Source organism: Sinocyclocheilus grahami, unplaced genomic scaffold (assembly GCF_001515645.1).
Source record: "Sinocyclocheilus grahami isolate Dianchi unplaced genomic scaffold, SAMN03320097.WGS_v1.1 scaffold205.1, whole genome shotgun sequence".
In the NCBI taxonomy this organism is placed as follows: Eukaryota; Metazoa; Chordata; class Actinopteri; order Cypriniformes; family Cyprinidae; genus Sinocyclocheilus; species Sinocyclocheilus grahami.
The window spans coordinates 362,981-373,018 of record NW_015505384.1 but is presented as its reverse complement, the minus strand read 5'-3'; the positions used below and the strand labels follow the sequence as shown (position 1 = coordinate 373,018).

At 34.8% G+C, this 10,038-nt stretch overlaps 1 protein-coding gene across 1 annotated transcript in view; it reads left to right on the top strand.

Annotated features, from left to right (window-relative positions):
- The window catches only part of LOC107595614 (gamma-aminobutyric acid type B receptor subunit 1-like), a 116,894-nt gene extending 111,250 nt beyond the window's left edge, over nucleotides 1-5,644 (top strand). The window contains exons 22-24 of the mRNA XM_016286079.1: nucleotides 3,498-3,626; nucleotides 4,772-4,795; nucleotides 5,360-5,644. Coding sequence (XP_016141565.1) covers nucleotides 3,498-3,626; nucleotides 4,772-4,795; nucleotides 5,360-5,644 — 438 coding nt within the window. The remainder of the gene's footprint in view (nucleotides 1-3,497; nucleotides 3,627-4,771; nucleotides 4,796-5,359) is intronic.
- The last annotated feature ends 4,394 nt before the right edge of the window (nucleotides 5,645-10,038 follow it).

Below are 10,038 nucleotides of genomic sequence, written 5' to 3'. Positions count from 1 at the left end.
TTGTAACACTCCAAAGAGAAAGGAAAACTTGAAATCGCATCAATTGACCCCTTTAAAGTGCTCTTATTGGTTTTTAAGTTTTTAAATGGTTTAGCACCTTCTTACCTCTCGGACCTGTTGATAGTTCACCAACCTGCAAGAGCTCTCAGGTCTGCCAACTTAAGGCTCTTAGTGGTTCCTAGAACCAGACTCAAATCTAGGGGTGATCAAGCATTCGCCGTAGCTGCTTCGAGTCTTTGGAATAATCTTCCTACAGAAATCAGAACTGCCCCTACACTATCCATTTTTAAATCCAGGTTAAATTTTTTTTTATTTGATCTGGATTATTATTCGTGATTTGCATTTGCTCTGCCCTGTGTCTTGCATTTTTTTTTGTGACTCTGTCTTTGTTTTTAATTTTGTCTGTGGTTACTCACTTTGTACGGCACACTGGTCAACGGTAGTTGTGTTTAGTTGTGCTTTATAAATACATTGAAATTGAAATAGTTTGACACCCGAATCAAGAAATAGAATGCATAGAGGTTTTTGAAATATTATTTATTTTATTTATTTATTCATTTGGAAGGGACCATGTACAGTATTAAACATAAATGCTTCCATTTGATGTTCCATAGTTAGCCAGTGGCTAATTTTTATCTGCAGTCTTTTGGCAGGTCACCATTAATAACCTCCTCTCAGTAAAATAACAGAACAATTTCTGCATGATGCATTCAATATATCGTACATAAGTCATAAGTACTTTCATATATTTATATACTCATAATAAATGTATAAGTTTAAAAAAATAGTGCACCCAGCAATAAGCCTGATGAAATAAACAGTGTGTAACAACTTTAATGTAGTTTTTTTCCTCACTCGAAGCTAGAATGTTAACTTTTATTGTGCTTTTATGGTAGTTTTGGGGATAATTCGCCCAAAAATTGAAATTCTGTCACCTGATGAAATAAACAGTGTGTAACAACTTTAATGTAGTTTTTTTTCTCACTCGAAGCTAGAATGTTAACTTTTATTGTGCTTTTATGGTAGTTTTGGGGATAATTCGCCCAAAAATTGAAATTCTGTCATTACTTAACCTCAAGTTTTTTTTTTCTTCTTCTGTTGAACACAAAAGAAGATATTTTGAAGACTGTGGGAAACCAAACAGTTGCTGGTCACCAATGACTTCCATAGTATTTTTATTTAATTTTTTCCATACTATAGAAGTCAGTTAAAACCAGCAATTGTTTGGTTACCCACAGTCTTCATAATATCTTCTTTTGTGTTCAACAGAAGAAAGAAACTCATACTGGTTTGGAACAACTTGAGGATGAGTAAATAATAACAGTATTATCATTTTTGGGCAAACTTTCCCTTTAACTGTCATTATATAGTCATTATTTAAAATGTCTCCTTTTTGTGTTCCACAGAAGATTTGAAAGTCATATGGGTTTGAAATGACATGAGGATGATTAAATAATGGCATACTGTAAATTCTGTCATCATTTACTCACCCTCATGTTGTTCCAAAGCCATATGACTGTCATTCTTCTTTGGAACACGAAAGAAAATATTTTAAAGACTTGCTTGCTACTCTTTTCCATTCAGGATTCACTTACTGTTTGCATTATTTAGCATGGCCATGCATTTTAAACTAAAAGCATGCAGGTTTTCATACATCATTACTGCTCTGTCATGGTGTGATTCAAATGGGCTCTGTGAAAGCCGTAGGCTACTGCTGTGAGTCCAGCTGTAAACCGCTTTGGTTTAGAGAGACTGCTTGCACTTTTTGTCCTGTCCAAATAACTAATGACCCTGCAAAAAAAGATCACCTCTGTTGATGCCAGACAACATTTTCTTTTTGCTAGCCTGGATAAGATTTTACTGGTTTTGTTAGAAATGACTGACTGATGATCAATATTTATTGCTTCATGCTTCTTTCTCTCTTGGCTTCTGTTCTCCTCTCCTCTGCCTCCTAGAGAAGTTTTTTCTTTTAGTTATGTAAACATCACATTATGAACGATCTTGTGAATATATTATAATGCCTTCATCGTTTATTTCTGCTGCTTTTCAAAAGCCATTTATGCATATACTTTATTGCTAAATGTGCCATACCCAGACTTTCAATCATAAATGAAAATCAGTGAAATAATTGTGAAATAATCGTAAACCATTTTAAAATTTATTGTGTAAACATTTATAAGGAAAATGAAATTTGAGAAATTTGTATTTAGCATAATTTATCCCAATATTCTGTAAAATAATGCAAAAAGTGTGAAAATATTAATTGTGTGTATTTAGGATATATAAAATGCTAGCTATGTAATTAGCAATTTTATTCCAAAAATGTTTTAAATCTTTAAACACATTTTTATCATGCAATACATCATTTAAGAATTTAGAACAGTGGTTCAGAAACATAATAATTCAGAAGAAGTGACAGAACCCTCTTTTGATAATTGTTATTTTAGTATTATTTATGTACTGTTGTAGTGTATATTATTATTTTAGATTAGTTTTATTTATATACTGTATATATATATATATATATATATAAATATATATATATGTTCATGTTATGTGCTATTGTAATGTTTTTATTAGTTTTGGGGGTTGTTCTACTCTGCTTTAATTTATTTTTATTTCAGTTTTGGTTTTAGTAATTTTAGTACTTCAAATTAAACGTATTTTATTTCAGTTAGTTGCAAAGGCAACATAAGTTCAGTTTTTTCATTTATCAAACTTTTTAATTTTGTTATTTTATTTTATTTAAAAATCTTTGGAAACTATTTTTATAGTTTTACTTAACAATTACAACACTGTGTTGGACGTTGTCAATACACAAATATAAGAAATATTGGGGGGGGTTTGTAAGTGCCCATAGTTTCAAAATGGCATATTAACATACTGCTTACTGCCTACTGCCCAGTATACCATGTATACTGCCTACAATTTTTTAAAGGGGTCCTATTATGCTCTTTTACAAAGTCTTGATTTTGTTTTGGGGTGTACTAGAACAGAATCTCATACTACACTCTAAAAAATGCTGGGTTGTTTCAACCCAACTTTGGGTCAAATATGGACTAACCCAGCTGTTGGGTTAAATTTTTACATTAAATTTTGAACCCAACCTCACGTGGAGTGCATTGCGTTGTGGGAAAGAGTATCCCATGCAGTGTCTTCAGATGCATGCATCAAATTTCAGCAAATGTAGCAGGTAATCCGGGAATTCCATGCATACAGAAAATTCACATGCTATTCACAGTATACACATTGCATACTGCAATATATGCCATTCCAAACACAGCTTCTGTACAGATTTCAGTGCAGTTGAGTTATATTTAGCAGATTCTGGCAAATATAGTAGGTAATCGGGGTATTTCATGAATACAGAAAGTTTGCATACTATGCACAGTATACATACTGGATACTGCAGAAATAGTAAGAGTAGTATGGTAGTATGGCATTTCGAGCACAGCAAAAGAAACACCTGTATATGTGACCGTTTGTCTCTCTTTCAGGTGTTGTGTATGATAACGGCTCCCGTCACCATGATTCTGTCGTCTAAGCAGGACGCCTCGTTCGCCTTCGCCTCGCTGGCCATCATCTTCTCCGTCTATATCACTCTGGTTGTGCTCTTTGTCCCTAAGGTACAACAGAAGATCATTTTCTCAAAACAAGTAATGTAAATATTGTATTACAGTGATATCCATCATTAATATTCATCACTGTAATACAATATTTTCTCAAAACAAGTAATGTAAATATTGTATTACAGTGATGAATATTAATGATGGATATCTAGAGTAGGGGAAGGAGTGATCAAAGAGACGTGTAAATGTGTGACATATGCATCTCTCTCAGCGGTCTGCTCATGGAATCTTAAAGCGCACTGAGTGACGATATTATGGAGATGTGTTGTAATCAGTGTCATCAGAGGAGACAGGTCTCTGGAGAATATGAAAGAGATGAAAGACATAAAGTGCTTGTGAACAACAGCCAATAAGAAATTGTTGTGTACACTCAGACCAGTGTTATTTTATTATTATTTTTATACTATTACAATTTTTATTAATATTTTAATTTCATATTTTCAGCTATCATTTTAAATTTAGTTGCATTTTTAGTAATTTTGTTATGTACTTTTGTCCATTTATGTTTATTTATTTTTATTACAGTTTTGTTTCCATTTATTTCCAGTTAGTCATTTTAGTGGTTCAACTTAAACTTATTTCAATTAGTTGCCAAAACAATATTTCTAATTTAATTTCTAATTAAAGTTTTTCATCTAATATTTATATTTTATTTTATTTCAGCTTTATTTCAGTTTACAAAATGTTTTAATAGTTTTAGTTTTAGTTAATAATGACCCACAATGTATCCCACAATGAATTTTACTCATCCATTTTCAGTCTGAAGAATGAATTGAGCAATCCAAGCAATATCGATCACCATTTTTAACCTGTTCGCTTTGAATTATTGACTAAGACTGTTAAAAGACTTAAATGCAAAATTGGATTCAAATTTTTAATAAAAATGTTCATTTCCAACATGATAACCACTTGATGAATACAGAGAAATTTTATTTGAACTCATAAATGCTCACTGTTTTATTTCTAATATTTTTATTTGTTTTTTATCACTATTATCATTTCTAATGTTGTCTACTGTTGACCTTTCACATACAATTTTTTTTAAATAGTACATAGAAGTCTATACATTCTCTTATATTCTGTCAACGTGAATCTCGTCTGTTGTCATACCTAGTGTGGTGTGTTTGTGTGTTTTGGTGCAGATGCGGAGGCTTATCTCTCGTGTAGTCAGAATTAATTGAATAATAAATGTATTTTGTTGCAGCATTCGTGGCATGCAAAGGAAACATGTTTTAGCATCATTTATATACTATTATAGTATTTCTTAATATTTTGAATATACATTTTTGTCAGTTTTATTAATTTTGCTGTGTTCATTTAAACTGATTTTAATTCAGTTAGTTGCCCTCATCTAATATTTGTTTTATTTTATTTCATCAAATTTTATTGAATTTACAGAAATAATTTTAATAGTTTTAGTTTTAGTTAATAACACCACTGAAAGCAAATTCCCCTTTTGTGTGACTGGAATTTCTTTGAATTATGATTTAGCAAAATCCTCTTCCTTTCATTCCAATTCAGCATCCTGTGGCCAGTTCTATTCAAATTGAGTTTTTTAAATTCTCTATTTGCCTCTATCCTATCTGATACTAAATGTCATGAGAGCCGTGGCAGATTGTCACGTTTACTTTCATTTTCCTTTTCTTAGAGGTTTTCATATCTGCACAGATAATATTTTTAGGCTCAGCAGAAACTAGTTTCTCATTCCGCCTCATGTTTTCTCCCGACAGAAAGAGGAACGTGTATCAGAGCTGAGAAACCAGCTGTCAGAGCGACAGGCTCTGCGCTCCAGGAAACGCCCCACCTCTTCCAATCAGAACCACAGCTCTCCATCTCTCCCCGCTCCTCAGAACGATCCCAAATCTCTCCTCCCGCCACCAGGATACCCCCTCCCTGCCTCTGACAACCACTCCCTCCCTCCCACCTTCTCCAACTCCTCCACCCTCTACCAGCCCGACGGCAAGATCAACCGCAACAACTGCCACCCCGGCCGACTGCAGCTCCTCTACAAATGAACCTGGAGGAACTGGGATGAAATGCTAGTGGGGACTCAGCGAACTGAAAAGGGGGGAGAAAAATAAGCTACCTTGATTCGCGACCCGCAATTTTCCCCATCTCCGCCCAGCAGAGGGCCTTGTTTGTTTCTTTTGTTTCTGACACTTGCTGTGATTCATGGGAGGTTATACACAGGAGGCTTGAGAATCTGGCTTTGATTTCATGTGTCACCGTATTTGAAAACCACACATGCTGTGAACCATTACACCGTTCAAATGAGTAACCCTCAGCTGATTTTGACAAGCTAAAAACGTCCTTACAAAAACATCATGAATTACACTAAATGTTCCCATTATTATTCCCATATTTTCTACAATTCAATCAGGTCATCTAAATACAGCAAAGCTGACGGCCAACGTAAGGCCATCATTGAGCATCAATCAGCCTAGTTTTTCTGGCGTGTTCAGCACCGTTGGCACTAGAACTCATTGGGGGATTTTTGGCCAGTTGAGCATGTTGAATCAATGTCTGTTGGCATCAGCGCTGTCTGTAAGAGAGAACTCTGATTGGCTGTTCGGTTTTACTAACAAGTGCATGAGAATAATAGCAAAAGTGATGAAAGCAAAGAAGTCAAGAAGGCACAGATAGAAGGCTGTTCTCATTTTTTGCCATCTTACCTGAGCATCCAATAACCAATATATTTTCCAATTTTTCATCTGGAATTAAAAATATTATCAACATTATTCATATTTAAAATGGCTTTGTTTGTGTATATGCAGTCCTAGTTCTGACTTCCCTTTCTGAATTACAAATACAGACTATTAATACCTGCTGTTATGGACAGTTATTTTCTCTCATGTAGGCACAGAATGTACCTGCTAGCGCAACTTCTAGCCAAGAACCACGAACATGAGGCAACAACAGTCAGCTTTCGTCACTGCTAGTTCCTGTTTGGTGTGTCAAGGCCTTAAGTTTGAACTCTGATACTGCATTAGAGAGACTGACCGATTCACACTAATTTGGTGCAGTGTCAGTCGCGATCACATTTTGATATCATGACATATCTAATTGCTATACATGTATCGCGATATGTATCATATAGTGAAGATGTTGCCATTTCCATCACAGTCTGCCAAGTGCTCGATATGCAATCGCGAGTCAGTGTTGTAACGATATGGTACATTATTTACATTCATTCATTTGGAAAACTCTTCTCTCCAGTGCATTTTACAGTACATCTGAAGTTTACATTTTGTCAGTATGTGTTCCCTGGGACCTTAGTGTTGCTGGTGTCATACTTGAACTGCATTTGATTTCTGAATACTTCATATCCTGTTGTTAATCTTCCCATTTTCCAATTTCACCATGACCTCATAAACATTCTTTCCCTGACGTGCAGCTGACAGTATTACGAAATTTCTTGTGACCAAGATCAACAGATTTATAGTTTCCTGTTTTATTAGCCCATTACCTAATTTTGAACTCACTTTTTTTAGGGATTCCCATCTTGCATCACAGTCATGATACCTCAAATCGTGTAATTTGTTGAAGAGAGGTGTGCTATTGCTTTTCTAAGTGATCAGACTTATGATTTTCACCAGGCAGATGATAAATAAAGTGTATAATCCTATACATTTACACTGAAGGAGGGATTTTTTTGTAATAAACCAACCAGAACACCTTAAGAACTACATAGCAAAGCCCTGCCTACCCGAGATGATTTTAGCATGGACCAAAATCACCCACAACTCCTTTATTAAAAAAAAAAAAAAAAGTCCTAGCCTCACAATAAGTTGAAATTATTAAATGATGTTAGTTTGCTTATAGCCAGCTTTTCTCCCAGAGCATGCTGGGATAATATTATTAGCAGTCACAAGCTGTTGAAGGCATTTGAAGGCTTTGTACAGAGGAGATGTAATTTCATCACAGATTTGGTGGTTTTGTTTTTATTAGATCCCCAGTGTCACCGAAAGCTGCAGATTGAATCTCCCAGCATTGTAATGCAATTTGCTTCTAAATGGCACCTGTCATATTATATGTTTTTCTCAACAAAATTCAAAAAATTTTTTGCCTTTATTCGGGCCAAAATCCCCCCCAACCCCTTTATTAAAAAAAAAAAAAAAAGTTCTAGCCTCACAATAAGTTGAAATTATTAAATGATGTTAGTTTGCTTATAGCCAGCTTTTCTCCCAGAGCATGCTGGGATAATATTATTAGCAGTCACAAGCTGTTGAAGGCATTTGAAGGCTTTGTACAGAGGAGATGTAATTTCATCACAGATTTGGTGGTTTTGTTTTTATTAGATCCCCAGTGTCACCGAAAGCTGCAGATTGAATCTCCCAGCATTGTAATGCAATTTGCTTCTAAATGGCACCTGTCATATTATAGTCGTCACAGGATGCTGCTACTTTGCAATGCAAACATCATTAAAATTGCATTGTGCAGCCATCTTTGTTGTGTGTTTGGTACACAGCAATGATAAAGATTTTTGAAAAGAGGAATTAGTTCATTAGATTAGCGTGCAATACGATACTTTACTTGGACACGCACATTCACACACTCATCAGCTGCTTTGTGTCACGCAAACCACATTACATTCCTGATTTAAACAAAAACTGAAGTCCTACAGTACAGTACAGTACAGTACATGATTTCTAAACACAGTATATTGGAACTGTAATTCTTGGTCACCTCATCGTGAATAAAACACTAGTTTCCTGTCTGCAGCGCCCCCTAAATGACAGTCTTCAATGGTAGCTTTTCTCCACAGCTGTGCCTCTGTTTGACCCTTGTAAACTCTCTTGCTTTATCTCGGTGTGTGCGGCTTGGATTCATCAGCAGGCCTGTACAGCAAAGTTTCAGCTGGACTATTAATGATTCGTCTCTCCTGCCTCATTTCCTTCTTTGCGGTGGCAAAGACTCTCTCTCATTTGGAGGGACGGGATGTACAGAAAAAATCCCTACAGGGACTATGAGAGTCATTTGTCTGTTCATAAGTGCTTGTGACAATAGCACATTGCTCATTATTTTTAGAGAACTGTTAATACCTCACAATATTTGGAATGTTGCTGCTGGTTTTGTAAACATAGGCTGTGTTCGGAATAGCATGCTAGTATACTACCCTTAGTGTAGTATATAGTATGTATGCTGGGTATAGTATGTGTACAGTGTACAGTATCCCACAATGAAAGCTTTTGTGCAATAGTGTGAAACATTCGGGTTCTGGAAGAAATCCTGTTCGTTTTCTTGATAGTGGAATTTATTTTTCACAGTAACTTATAAACTCTTTAAGACAGATCTACTGTGATCATGCTTAATGGTGGAATTCCTTGTGAAAACTACATTACCCATGACTCTGCAGAGAATCGCCACCAATCAGAGAATTGCAACAAGTAAATTGTGCCAAAAGATCCTATTAAGCACTGCGAATGATGTAAAGTCAGTTCCCTGCACACTTAAACTACTTAAATGTTTGTATGCATAATATGCATATTTTTTTATAAAAGTAAAATATTTTATTTCTGTATCTTTAAATCAATAGTTTATATTTCTCCATCTTTTTTAATGGTTTTGTCATTTGCAGTGCTTCATGGGATTGTAGTTCTTTCCCCTTATTAAGTACACAGTCTTGTAACGTCGTCTTTTTGTCCAATTTTCAAATACTTTTTTGCTTCAAATCAAAGGTTGTTGTGAAATTGGTGAAAAATTTGGAAAATCTTGTCGCTGGTTGGTTTGGTTCATGGATTATAACAAAGACTTTTTTTTAAATCACTATGGGGAAAAATTTATTGTATTTATTGTTCCAGAATCAAACTGCTGAAAATGTTGGCAGTCACTGTTGCACCAATATTAAATAATATTCAGCAACTATTAAAATGCATATCAACCATATTTATTTATGGAATGTTGTTATTTATGGAATGAAATTGAAAGGTTTAGTATAGCACGTACACAGTTTGAGATACTATTTGTTAATAAAAGACAGAATACAGTATATACTGGCAGTATACTATACTATACTACAGTATACAAGTATTCCATTCTGAACACAAGATGAAGATTGAACTGCATCATGTCATTGATTTGATGTGTCATAAGCACTTGTGATTGGCTAAATGGTGCTCTGGTGATTTACACAAATGCTGATACAAGATGACTCTCCAGGAATCCTGGTGAGGATGTTGTGAACATGAGTACAAACACCACCATGGTGTTTATTATCGGTCTACTGTAATATTTTATTCATCATTTCTCGTCAAATGGTGGTTCAATAATAATCATGATAGTGATGTTCATGCAGACAATGATATGCACAAATGTTAATTGTGTAAATGCTAAATGTATATGATAAATGTATTCTCTTGCACAAAGTATGAAGTATATAAAGTCAAAGGTATTCGTATGTGGTATTGAA